A 13,485-nucleotide genomic window follows, 5' to 3' on the forward strand; every position below is an offset into this window, starting at 1 on the left:
CCACAGCAGAGAGCTGGCCTGGAAGAGGGGCGACTGGGACAGAATCTGGCGCCCCGACCAGGACTAGAACCCGGGGTGCCGGTGCCGCAAGGCGGAGGATTAGCCTAGTGAGCCGCGGCGCGGGCCTGGCACCTCCCCTTCTGATCCAGCTTCTATTCATGCATCCTGAGAGACATCAGATGAGTTTCAAGTGCTTGGGCCCTGCCACTCACTTGGGAAATCCAGATGGAGTTCCTGGTTCTTGACTTCAACCAGACCTAGGCCTGATTGTTATAGGCATTTGGGGAGTGAACCAGCAGATGGAAGATTCTCTCTCTGTCTCTGCATCTGCCTCTTGCTCTGCTTTTCAAGTGGATGAAAATAAATAAACATTTTGAAAAAATAAATAAAGTCAGGCTTTAGTGGTTAAGACACCTGTGTCCCATGTTAGAGTGCTTAGGTTCAATTCTCAGCTCCAACTCTCTGGATTTTAGCTTCCTGCTAATGCAGACACTGGGAGGCGTCAGTGATGATTCAAGGCATTGGATTCCTGACATCCGCGTGGGAGACCTGTGTCGAGTTTCCAGCTCCTGGGTTTGGCCCTGGCCCAGTCGGAGTTGTTGCGGGCATTTGGGGAGTGAATCAATGGATGAGAGCTAGCTGTCTCTGCCTCTCTCTTCTGGTTTGTGCTTTCTTTAAGGAAGTGCTTAATTTCTCCTGGCATGTGATCCCTGTCTTCAGCAAATACAACAGCTGTGGGGCAGGGCAGTTTTTACCAGGTGGTTCTGCAGTTGACAGACAGTTCATTCCCATACTAAACGCTGTACAGAACAGGTGAAAACGATTGCTTCTGGCCAGCGCCGCAGCTCAATAGGTTAATCCTCCGCCTGCGGCACCAGCACACCGGGTTCTAGTCCTGGTCGGGGCACCGGATTCTGTCCCGGTCACTCCTCTTCCAGTCCAGCTCTCTGCTGTGGCCCGGGAGTGCAGTGGAGGATGGCCCAGGTCCTTGGGCCCTGCACCCGCATGGGAGACCAGGAGAAGCACCTGGCTCCTGCCTTTGGATCAGCGCGGTGCACCGACTGCAGTGGCCATTGTGGGGTGAACCAACGGAAAAGGAAGACCTTTCTCTCTGTCTCTCTCACTCTCCACTCTGCCTGTCCAACAACAACAACAACAACAACACAATTGCTTCTGTTAAGAATTTAAAACCTGTGCTCCAGTATGAGTACCTGGGAAGCTTTGGCAGAGCTGTCACTGCCCAAGGGCTGTCTGAGGGGGTGGCCTGGACAAGTAGGAGGGGTCTGAGGGTGGCTGTCACACAGCTGTGCTTGCTAACTGCAAGTGGCTGAAATGGCAGCAGTGCCTGGAGTCTGAACACTTCCACTTCCTAGAGATGAGACTCTGACCCAACCAGTTTGAGGGCTCCTTTTCTGTTTCTATGTCCTGTCTATCATGGTATGGGAAGAAGTCACATGTGATGATTTGGTGTGTCACTGTGATTTGTGTAGTTGTGTGTTGTTGGCTTGTTATTTCCATCACATTTTTGTGCTGAGGGTTTTTTTCTTTTTCTTCTTCTTCTTTAATATTTTTATTTATTTGAAGGCGTCACAGAGAGAGAGAGAGAGAGAGATTTTTCCATCTGCTGGTTCACTCTCCAAATGGCCACAATGGCCAGGGCTGGATCAGCCCAAAGCCAGGAGCCAGGAGCTTCTTCCACGTCTCCGAAGGGAATGCAGGGGCCCAAGGACTTGGGCCATCTTCCATTGCTTTCCCAGGCCATAGCAGAGAGCTGGATCAGAAGAGGAGCAGCTGGTTCTTGAATTGATGTCACAGGCGGCAGCTTTATCTGCTACACTACACCTCCCCACCCCCCTACCCCCCTTTGTTTTTTCTATTGATGACTTATCCTTGGCAAACTGAAGTTGCCTCATGGGACTCTGTTTCGCTGATAGGTGAAGAAGATTGTCGAGGAACCTGTTCTCAAATCCCTGGATGCAGTTGTGACCTGCGTGATGGAGGTACGGCCCTTCTGAGGGCACTGCCCCAAGGTCAGCCTGTTTTCCGTTTCTTATGTGGACCAAGCAGGAGGAGTTGATGCAGGGAGCCAGAGGGAAGAGGGTTTGGCAGTGAGTTTTCATTTCAACTTCTCTAGTCCTGTGTGATAGCAACACACTTGCCACCTGAGCCACAGGTGGCTCTTGTAAATGCATCACCTCACAGTGCCTCTGGCCGGTGGTCAGTGTCTCCCTTTCACACCTGGAAGGTACAGGGGATACACACTAGTGTGCCCACGTCATACAGTTACCGTGGGAACTAGCAGTCTAGCTGGGCCTGTCCCTTCCATCTTCCTTGCTCCTTTCATGTTTCCAAAGCTGCTTCTCTGGGCTTGGAACTACGTTTTCTAGGCACATACAGGCCCTGGCATTTAAGTGTAGGGTGTGTAGCTAGGGAACTTTTGTCTTTAATGTATTTGCCGCCAAGGCCCCAACATTGTTTATGAAGTCATTACATGCTGGTGCTGGGAGATCTTAATGTCTCAGGGGACATTTGGGGCAGGGCCCTTGGAGTGCAGGGCCCAGAGACACTGCTGTTTGCCAGGCTGGATCTTGCCATGGGTGTGACTTGACCCAGGTCCCTTGGTTGATCGGTGTTTTCTCCCTCCTGAGCATGAGACACACAGTGCCTGGTACCGCTGGGGCCCAGGTCTGAAGTAGGGCAGGAACTGGCAAGAGCCCTCTTGTGCTGCAGCTCATGTCCCCTCCTCCCCTGCCCCTGCCAGCAAGTTTCTGGCAGCTGGCAGATGCGTGTGCTGGCTGTGATTTGCTGTGCTTGGTTCTTGGATAAGACACTGTTCATTTAACTCCAGGTTGCAGTCTGTCATTTCCTACCTCCCTGCAGGCTGTTGTGCTGTACATTGGCCAGTGAGCTCTTTCACCCTCTCCCTCTATGCCTGTAGTCTCAGAGGCTCTCAATTACCTTAGTCAGTGTGTGATCACGTGGGATCCAGGGCAGGCCAGGAAGGCCAGGGCCAGGAATTCAGCACCTGAAGACTTGCTGGCTCCACTCATCTCTGCTGAGGAGAGTCAGTCTTGATACTAAGGGCAGAGTTGGGGCTCTGTGGGGATGCCCTTCAGGACTTGTCTATGGACAGAGAACTGTGAGACCCTATGCCCTGAACAAGGCAGTTTCTGGTATTTTTGTTTTATAGTTGGGATTTCAGTATACATATCCATTTGAAGAAATTGTTTGGGGACTAAAAAAAAATCCTGACTAGAGTCACCACAGTGTATCATTATCCATAAATACTGTAGCAGTCACTAACAACTGTGTGTGCTAACTGTGTGCAAAACATTTGATAAGACTTCGCTCATTTGCTTCTAGAATCCCACAACAACAAACCCAGTTTATAGATGGGGAAACTGAGGCTTACAGGGAGCTGAGGAACTTGAATTGCATAGCTAGTGAGTGATGGAGCTGAGCTGTTGGGTTGTTGGACTCCAAAGCCCTCAAGCTTCCTTCTGTCCTGGATTCCTGGAATCTGACCTTGTGCCACCTTCACCTCTCCTGGTCCTGCTTCTTCATCCCTGCCCTGCGGGGGTGTTGTGAGGACCGTGTGTCTGCAGACAGCTTCTGTGGCACCCATCAACTTGCACTTGGCCTAGCAGCTGCTCTTCCTGTCAGTGCAGCCCCCGGAAACCAGTCCAGTGTGACCTCACTCACAACCCCCGCAACCCTCCACCAGCCTTATACTGCAGGTCCCTTCCTGTCCCACCCAGCCTCCACCCCTTCTGCACGTTTGCATGTGTCAAGACTTGTAATGAACCATGCCTTTCTGTCCTGCTAAGTGGGGCATGAACAGAAGCTAAGGGCTGCATCTTATGTAACTCATGAGACCTTGTGTGGAATTTTTCCCCAGAGAAAGAACAGTGCCGCATTTCAGAATTGTTTGCCAAAGATTAATCTAAAATGAGTGTTAATTACAAAACATGAGCTGAATCTGAAGGGTCCTGGCTGTAGTCTCTCTGGGGTGATAGGGTGGGTAAGTCCCTGGGTCTGGTGGCCCTTGGCTGTCTTTCTCCTCCTCTTTCCATGTCCCTGTTTGGACCAAAGAAGACTAAAGATGGTTTTAAGTGACAGGAAGGCAGCTCTTTCTTCCAGGGCAGATGGCTGTTCCCCTGCAGGCCTCTCTGGACTGTGAGAGCCTCCTGTTTCCTTGGCCTCATGCTTTCCTGCTGAGGAGAAAAGCCAAGGTGTCCAAGTGATGAGTCAGGATCAGCGGTTTTTCCATTTAGAACGCTAGGTCTTGGGTATAAGTGTTACTCAGTGGGACGTGGACATGCAGGGACAAGGGTGGTTAGCAGAGGGTTTCTGAAGTGTGGTCACTGCCCCTGCCTCCCCCACAGGCCAACCCCAGCGCTGATCTCTACTACACCAGCTTCAGCGACCCCCTCTACCTGACCATGTTCAAGATGCTGCGCGACACTCTGTACTACATGAAGGGTGAGGACTCCTGGCGCACACGCCTCTGAGGGTGGGGTGGCAGGTTCCCAGGCCACTTTCTGCTGGAGCTGCGTGAGACACACAGAAGAGCTACATGGTCACGTGAATGACATTTTGTGGGGGAAAAATAGGAGAAAAGATCTGTCCATGGTCCTGTGACCCCAGGACCATCAATAATGGCTTCCCTGATAGATTTATTTAAGGTGCTTCTCTAACATGTACATGTATATATTGTACATATACAAATATCGGTACATGTTCTCTTTAGATATTTTAGAACGTAAGAAAGTGGGGCACTCATAGTCTAAAACTCAGAGATAAGGACCAGTCTGTGGCACAGTGGGTTAAACCACCACCTGCAATATCAGTATCCCATTATCAGAACACCAGTTCAAGCCCTGGCTACTCTGCTTCCAACCCAGCCCCTCACTCCACCCCCACCACCACCAATGTGCCTGGGAAGCGGCAGAAGATGGTCCAAGTGCTTGGGCACCTGTTCCTGCCACTGATATGGGAGACCTAGATGGAGTTCCAGGCTCCTTGCTTTGGCCTGGTCTAGCTCTGGCTGTTGTGACCATGTAGGAAATAAACCAGCAAGTCGAAGATACCTCTCTTTCTCAGTCTCTCCCTCTCTGTCACTCTGCCTTTCAAATAAATCTTTAAAAAAAAAAAAAAAATCCTGAGAGGTAATATCTTTTTTTTTTTTTTTTTTTGACAGGCAGAGTGAACAGTGAGAGAGAGAGAGACAGAGAGAAAGGTCTTCCTTTTGCCATTGGTTCACCCTCCAATGCCCGCCGCAGCCGGCGCACTGCGCTGATCCGAAGGCAGGAGCCAGGTGCTTCTCCTGGTCTCCCATGGGGTGCAGGGCCCAAGCACTTGGGCCATCCTCCACTGTACTCCCTGGCCACAGCAGAGAGCTGGCCTGGAAGAGGGGCAACCAGGGCAGAATCCGGCATCCCGACCGGGACTAGAACCCGGTGTGCCGGAGCCGCTAGGTGGAGGATTAGCCTGTTGAGCCACAGCGCCGGCCAAGAGATAATATCTTAATACCTTAGTATTCTTTTCAGTGTATTTTCTGTGCTTTTTTTTTTTTTTTTTTTTTTAATTCAAGAGACAGAAAGACAGCAAGAAAGAGAAACAGGAAGACAGGGCTCCCATCTGCTGGTTCACTCCCCAAGAGCCAGGACTGGTCTGGGCCAAAGACAAGAACAAAGAACTCAGTCCAGGTCTCCCACATGCCAGGAGGGACACAACTACTTGCCATTCCCACGGTCTGTAGCGATAGGATCTGGAATCAGGACTGGAGCTGGGAATCAAACTCAGGCACTCTGAGAGTAGACACAGGGGACTTAACCACTAGGCCAAATGCCCACCCCTCTTGGCATTTTTAAAAACATTTTTTCCTGTGTTCTTCCCTCATGCTTTTGAGTGTTCTTTATGGACATAAATTTTGATGCCCCCCTAATATTTTGTCATGTAGATATTCTAAAATTTAGCTAACTCCTTGCTAATCTGATTCTCAGTGTCACTCAGGAGAGGCTTCAGGAATTTCTTGGCCAAGCCTGGCCTCCTGGAGGCTCTGAGTCCTCCCCTCTTGCCCATGTCTGTGTCTGGCTTCCTAGGCTGGTCTGGCTTATCCATCAGAGTGACTGTCCTGAACTTCCAGACTCCAGGATGAGAGTTGGAGGAGTCTATGAACTCCAGGTGCTCCAAAGATCCAGAGAATTCTCTCCTTTGGGCTGCAGTCAGTTTTTACCCCTGATAACTGACTGACAATCTTTCTTTTCTAAACATTGCTAAACTTTCCTGTTGTCAGGCGAACCAATTCCAGAATGACACCCCCCAGTTTATGTGTTCATATGTTCAGGTTTTAGTGTTTTGGCTGCTTAAAGCATGTGGCTCTGACTTCCCTGGCCAGTCATGTGCTCTGACTGCCAGGTAGGGTGCATGTGCAGGACCACTGTGCATGGCCCATCCACGCCCTTTCTGAGGGTGTTCTTCCACCCACAGCAGCCAGCAAACGCCACTTCTGTGGGGTTTGTGCTTCTGAGGGAAAGACCACAGTGGTTTACAGCTGCTGCCCGGGTCTCATGCAGCTTTGCCGCCAGCTGGGATGTCTGTCCTCTCTCCCACAGACCTCCCGACCTCCTTTGTGAAGGAGGTGCATGACTTTGTGCTGGAGCAGTTCAACACAAGCCAAGGAGAGCTCCAGAAGATTCTGCACGACGCAGACCGGATCCACAATGAGCTGAGCCCCCTCAAACTGCGCTGCCAGGCAAACGCCGCCTGCGTGGACCTCATGGTGTGGGCTGTGAAGGACGAGCAGGGTGAGCCCGTGCTGCCCGCAGCGTCCTGGGGCCAGCCAGACTGCCTTTCCTTCCCTGGGAGCTCCAGGCACGCCAACTGACTTCTCGAATGCTTGGCTCTGCGGCCAGCGTGGGCAGTCACGCGAGGAGTGCTTGCTTCCTGGGCACGGGCAGAACTGAGCATCCGGTCTTGCCTGACCCTGTGTGTCTGTTGTTCCGTCCTGCAGTAGAGGATGCCGTCCCTGGGATGAGGGGAAAGCCTAAGACCGCAGGGCCCATGTGTCCTCTCTACTGCTTCTTGCTGGTTCTTTAGGCCTTTCCTGAAGATGGGGGCTCGGTGCTGGAGGGGGAAGGGCTTACCTGGGGGAGGGGCAGAATGGGAAGCATGTGGCCTTCAGATTAGGAGCTGGTGGGAAAGAGGGCCTTGGACGCAGCAGAGAAGAGAGAGTCGTCACACGATGCAGGGGGGTGGAGTACAGCAGCAGGAGAGGAGCAAAGGGGGAGATGTGAGCACAGGATTCCTGCCTCCGGACAGTTTCTGGTGCGGTCTGTCCATAATAGTAAGCCTACAAACAGCATGTGTGAGGGGCTGAAGTAGATTATGTGATTAATTGAGGAACGGTTGCTTTATGATTGTTGGAATCTACTCATCCTTCGTACCAATCCCTGATTTTGAACTAAGGCGCAGAAAATCTTTGCATCAAGCTGTCTGAGAAGCTGCAGTCCAAGACCTCCAGCAAAGTCATCATTGCCCATTTGCCCTTGCTCATCTGCTGTCTGCAGGTCAGTCTCACTGGCCCTTAAGGGGCTTAAATCCCCTCCACAGGGTGTGCCCCTTGTCGTGGTGCTCAGGTGGGGGCTGGTGGAGCAGCAGGGATGGTATTGTCTGAGCTGCTGTCTGGAGTAGCTCCAGGAGAGCCTGCGAGGGCACAGTTCCTCGCTGAGAGAGCGCTGCCCTCTCTGGGATGGCAGGAATTCCTGCAGGGATCGTCAGCCTTAGCCCTCCTTTGTTGTGAGGCTGCCCCACATCTGTTGGGCCATGGCCAAGGCCAACAGATGAAGGCCATGGACACATGCCATAGGGAACAAGAAATGACATCCTCCTGACGACTTCAGTGCTTAGCTCTCCTCTGCCTTAATGTAGGTCCTAGTGAACACACCTGCCATTGTTTACAAAGCATATTTTGAACCTTTTTCCCTAAATTTGCTTCCAAAAGCAATGAACATACTTTTTAAAAAAGTTTTGTTGGGCCGGCGCCGTGGCTCACTAGGCTAATCCTCTGCCTTGCGGCGCTGGCACATCGGGTTCTAGCCCCGGTAGGGGTGCCAGATTCTGTCCCGGTTGCCCCTCTTCCAGGCCAGCTCTCTGCTGTGGCCAGGGAGTGCAGTGGAGGATGGCCCAAGTGCTTGGGCCCTGCACCCCATGGGAGACCAGGAAAAGCACCTGGCTCCTGCCTTCGGATCAGCGCAGTGCGCCGGCCGCAGCGCCCCAGCCGCAGCGGCCATTGGAGGGTGAACCAACGGCAAAAAAGGAAGACCTTTCTCTCTGTCTCTCTCTCTCACTGTCCACTCTGCCTGTCAAAAAAAAAAAAATAATAATAATAATAAAAAAAAAGTTTTGTTTAGGGCTGGCATTTTGGCACAGAGGGTAAGCTGCTACCTACAACACTGGCATCCCATATGGGTACCAGTTTGAGTCCCAGCTGCTCCATTTCTGATTCAGTTCCTTGTTAATGCACCTGGGAAAGTAGCGGAGCATAGGCCAAGTGCTTGGGCCTGTCTTCCACGTGAGAGATCTGGATGGAGTTCCAGGCTTGGCTTGGGGCTTTGGCCTGGCCGAGGCCTTGTCTGTTGTGGCCATTTGGGAAGTGAACTAGCAGATGGAAGATTCTCTCTCTCTCTCTCTCTCTCTCTCTCTCTCTGACTTTCCCTTTCTCTCTCTAACTGTGCTTTTCAAATAAATGAAATAAGTGGGAAAAAAAAGTAAAAAGCTTTATTTATTTGAAAGACAGGGAAGGCCAGAGAGAGAGAACTCCCATCTGCTGGTTCATTTCCCCAAATGCCTGCAACAGCCCGGGAAGGGCCTGCCTGTGAAGTGGGGACCCATTAACTCCATTTGTGTCTCACTTGGGTGGCCAGTGCCCAAGTACTTGCCTCTCACCTGTTGCCTCCTGGGTGCATTAGCAGGAAGCTATATTAGAAATGGAGGTGGAACTCAGTCTCAGGCACTTCTATATGAGATGCACAGATCCCAAGCTACTGCTTAGCCTGCTATGCCACAGCACCTACCCTACTCACTTTTTTTTTTTTCAGTAAACACAGTTTATTTACATAATATATATTTTGTCATTCAGCTTTTTGAATTGCATCCCATGTAATAATAATAATAATAATATGGGCCGGTGCCGCGGCTCACTAGGCTAATCCTCCGCCTAGCGGCGCCGGCACACCGGGTTCTAGTCCCGGTCGGGGCACCGGATTCTGTCCCGGTTGCCCCTCTTCCAGGCCAGCCCTCTGCTGTGGCCAGGGAGTGCAGTGGAGGATGGCCCAGGTGCTTGGGCCCTGCACCCCATGGGAGACCAGGAAAAGCACCTGGCTCCTGGCTCCTGCCATTGGATCAGCGCGGTGCGCCGGCCGCAGCGCGCCGGCCGCAGCGGCCATTGGAGGGTGAACCAACGGCAAAGGAAGACCTTTCTCTCTGTCTCTCTCTCACTGTCCACTCTGCCCGTCAAAAAAAAAAAAAAAATAATAATATGACAAACACTGTCTTGATATTTGAGATTTGCCAGAAATGAGCACACTTCTCACGTTTGTCCTACTTGAGTTGAGAAAACTCCACATCATCCTTCTTCTCCGTCCATGATTCCCAGAGGCCACCTGCCTCTGGGAGCTTCGACCTTGGAAATTTCCTGTAAAACTTGAGTGTCTGAAGGGTGGAGCTTCTCACTGCTCAGGCCTTCTCAGACAGGCCCCCTCCAGGCCTCACGACCGGTCATGGTGTGTTGCAGGGTTTGGGCCGTCTGTGTGAGAGGTTCCCGGTGGTGGTACACTCGGTGACACCGTCATTGCGAGACTTCCTGGTCATCCCATCCCCAGTGCTGGTGAAGCTGTACAAGTACCACAGTCAGTACCACACAGGTAACAGACGACCTTAGGTCATGCTTTATCCTCAGCATCCAGTCCCTGTGTGCCTTTGAGGCTCTGTGAACCGTGTGAGCCCCAGAAGGGTTCTGTGAATGTTCCTGGGCTCACTCCTCCTCCATACCTCTGCTTCCGTTTCTCCCTGTGCGCCTCCCTTCCGGCCGTAGACCTTTCCTTCCGCTTTGTCCCCCATCCTGTACCCCTGCCACTGAAGGCCCCTCCGAGCCCCATTTTCTTTTTGGAATTTCTCATTCTCTGAGATGGCTTCTAGTGTGAGTACACTGTGCTCCCAGTGGTGGGCCAGGAGCTTCTCATGCAGTACCTGCTGACCTCAGGAGAGAATCACAGTGTTTCCAGGGGTGAGGATGTGGGCTCAGAGAGTCTGGAAATGTCAACAGTGGTGGACATGGAATACCAGCTGTGTGCTGGAGGCTCTCACTTAGCAGCCCTGGCTCACCCGACCCACTCTCCTATGCAGGTGGGCGTTTTCATCTCCCTGCTTCAGAGAACAAAACCCAAACTCAAAGCAGCTGAAAGACTTCCCTTGGATCCTATAGCCAGGAAGGCTCTCAGGTTCAAATGCTCCTGCCCTGATGCTGGGCCCCTGCCCTGCCCTGGGCCCATTAGCCAGATCACCCCTGGGACAGGACCATGCCTCAGTCACCAGTCATATGGGTGCTCATCCATACTTCTGAGCAATTTATTGAGAAATCGCTGGTTTTTTTTTTTTTTTCAGTCCTATCACTTTGTAACCTAAATATTCTTCTTTTTAATTGAAACATGTTCACTTCAGCCCTCCTGTTGGTCTCAGAATCTTTTGTTTCTGAAGTGTTTGGTCAGATGTTTTCAGGATGATTGTTTTTGTAAGCTAAAAAATGTTCAGCAGATTATCTTGGGTTTGAAATGACAAAGAAGAGGCTGGGGAGTGAAGCTGAACCAGATACAGATGTCAGTGTTTCCGTTTAGTTGCTGGCAATGATATAAAAATCAGTGTCACCAATGAGCATTCCGAGCCGACCCTGAATGTCATGTCGGGCAAGAAGAACCAGCCCTCCATGTACGAGCAGCTCCGGGACATCGCCATCGACAACATCTGCAGGTGGGAGGCCTGACTGGGCGGGCACTGCGTTTTACACACGGGCTTATTACGAAATGAGAAGTGCTTCTCATTATTACCTGTTTGCTTAAAAAGCAAAATAATAGAAACATCTATTAGAAAAAATATGTAATATAGAGAGAAGGAGAAGAACAATTATCCATTAACCCACCAACCAGAGTAACAGCATGTTGTGTTTTCTTGATCTCCCCCGCACCATGTAATATTTAATATAGATGAGAGAGGTTTTTTTGTTTTGTTTTTTGAGTATCCCTGATGCCCAGACTCCTGCCACATGTACTCTTGCTTTCCCGACTCTGGGAACAAACGCATTCCAGTTTCCCTGAAAGCATCTCTCTCCTCCAAATTCTGGCTCCTTGCTCCCAGAAGCCAGATCCAGATGGTAACTCCTGCCCCATCAGGCTTCTGCTGTTCTGTGACACTCTGGGAACCAAACAGATGGGGAGAGATTCCTTGTGGGGCTTTATGTTCTTAGGGGCTTTTAAAATATCCCCCTTGTTTCTATAACATAAGCATCTCTCCTTACTATTCCAATTTTAAATTGTAATTGTAATATTTCCTGAGTGATCCTGGGACCCTCTGCCTCTTGAATCAGTCATGTGACTTGTTAATGAACAACACGAGAAATGTAAGATGGGATTAGGGTGAGTTTCCTTCCACAGGAAACTGTTCTGGGCAAAATAATGAAGGTATTGTTTCCAGCTGAGATATTTATCACATGAGCACCATCTGTAGCAATTCTGTGAATTCATTCTGTGTAATGACTTTCATCCATATTTCTGGGACAGAAAATTCAGAGCCCTTCTTTAAGCTTTATAAATCTGAGAAAAGAACAGTTAAAAGTAGCTCACTTCATTGTCGTGCTGCCTCATGCCACCCGGGTTTCTTTGCTGCTCAGGTGCCTGAAGGCCGGCCTGACAGTGGACTCTGTGATCGTGGAAGCCTTCCTGGCCAGCCTCTCCAACCGGCTCTACATTTCCCAAGAGAGTGACAAGTACGTCCCTGTCCCTTGGGGGAGCCGCGTGTTTTCAGCTGACTCATGGGGGTTACCTGGCATTGTGCACATCTGCCTCTTTCCTGGTCTTAGAGCAAGGGCGTGCATTGGATGTGTCAGAAAATTTAAGGTGAAGCCCATGTAGGTATGTCCACCCTGGACCAATACATGGGAGTAAAGATGTTTGTCCCCTAGCCTAGCACCTTGGGCTCTGTGTTTTCACCAGTAGGCAGAGATCCTAAGCTGTCAACAGATTTATACTTCATCAAGACCATGATGGAACTGCCGCCTAGATCATGACCTCCAAGCCTGGTTTCACCCTGGTGTGCTGGAACTGTGTTCCTAGGGTTCTCCTGCTCTTCCCCTGTAGGGATGCTCACCTGATTCCCGACCACACCATCCGAGCCCTGGGACACATTGCCGTGGCCCTGAGGGACACCCCGAAGGTCATGGAGCCAATTCTGCAGATCTTGCAGCAGAAATTCTGCCAGCCGCCTTCACCCCTCGATGTGCTCATCATCGACCAGCTGGGCTGCCTGGTCATCACCGGGAATGTAAGGGGGCCCCTGCCTTGGGCCCATGAACCCCACTCACCCTACACAAACAGCCCCTTTAACATCCTTTGACTATAAGGAATTTAAAAATGTAGATAAATGAACTGAGTGCTCACAACTGGTTTAACACTGAATAGTGAGAATAATAAAATGGTTCCCTAAGTGCTGGGAGGAAAGCAGTTTACTTTCTTGTCCATGCTGGAGCTGGTGTTGCAGCACAGTGGGTTTAAGCCACCAGCTGTGATGCTGGTGTCCCGTATCAGAGCACCTGTTCAAGTTCCAGTGCTCTGCTTCTCATCCAGCTCCCTGCTAATGTGCCTGGGACGGGAGCAGAGAATAACCCAAGTACTTGAGCTCCTGTCACCCACGTGAGAGACCTGGATGGGGTACCTGGCTCTTGGCTTCTGCTTGGCCCACCCCAGGCCGTTGGCAGCCATTTGGGGAGTGAACCAACAGATGGAAGTTCAGTCTCTCTCTCTGTCTTTCTGACTACCTTTCAAATAAATAATCTTTTTATTAAAAAAAAAAAAATTCTGTCCGGCGCTGCGGCTCAATAGGCTAATCCTCTGCCTGTGGCGCCAGCACCCTGGGTTCTAGTCCTGGTTGGGGCGCCGGATTCTGTCCCGGTTGCTCCTCTTCCTGTCCAGCTCTCTGCTGTGGCCCAGGAAGGCAGTGGAGGATGGCCCAAGTCCTTGGGCCCTGCGCCCGCATGGGGGACCAGGAGGAAGTATCTGGCTTCTGGTTTCGGATCGGTGCAGTGCCAGCCGTAGTGGCCATTTGAGGGGTGAACCATTGGAAGGAAGACCTTTCTCTCTGTCTCTTTCTCTCACTGTCTAACTCTGTCTGTCCAAAAAAAAAAAAAAAAATCTTGCCAATGTAAATAATATAAAA

The 13,485-nt window shown here is 50.9% G+C and overlaps 1 protein-coding gene across 3 annotated transcripts in view; it reads left to right on the forward strand.

The window, feature by feature from the left end:
- The window catches only part of PI4KA (phosphatidylinositol 4-kinase alpha), a 143,825-nt gene that overhangs the window by 48,671 nt on the left and 81,669 nt on the right, over positions 1 to 13,485 (forward strand). For all 3 annotated transcript variants that reach the window (XM_051826729.3, XM_051826727.3, XM_089323464.1), the window contains exons 9-16: positions 1,935 to 2,000; positions 4,386 to 4,482; positions 6,618 to 6,809; positions 7,471 to 7,571; positions 9,797 to 9,926; positions 10,896 to 11,028; positions 11,945 to 12,040; positions 12,411 to 12,594. In XM_051826729.3, the coding sequence (XP_051682689.2) occupies positions 1,935 to 2,000; positions 4,386 to 4,482; positions 6,618 to 6,809; positions 7,471 to 7,571; positions 9,797 to 9,926; positions 10,896 to 11,028; positions 11,945 to 12,040; positions 12,411 to 12,594 (999 nt within the window). The remainder of the gene's footprint in view (positions 1 to 1,934; positions 2,001 to 4,385; positions 4,483 to 6,617; positions 6,810 to 7,470; positions 7,572 to 9,796; positions 9,927 to 10,895; positions 11,029 to 11,944; positions 12,041 to 12,410; positions 12,595 to 13,485) is intronic.

This window comes from Oryctolagus cuniculus, chromosome 21 (genome assembly GCF_051225735.1).
Source record: "Oryctolagus cuniculus isolate XC-2025 breed Fujian yellow rabbit chromosome 21, ASM5122573v1, whole genome shotgun sequence".
Taxonomy (NCBI): Eukaryota; Metazoa; Chordata; class Mammalia; order Lagomorpha; family Leporidae; genus Oryctolagus; species Oryctolagus cuniculus.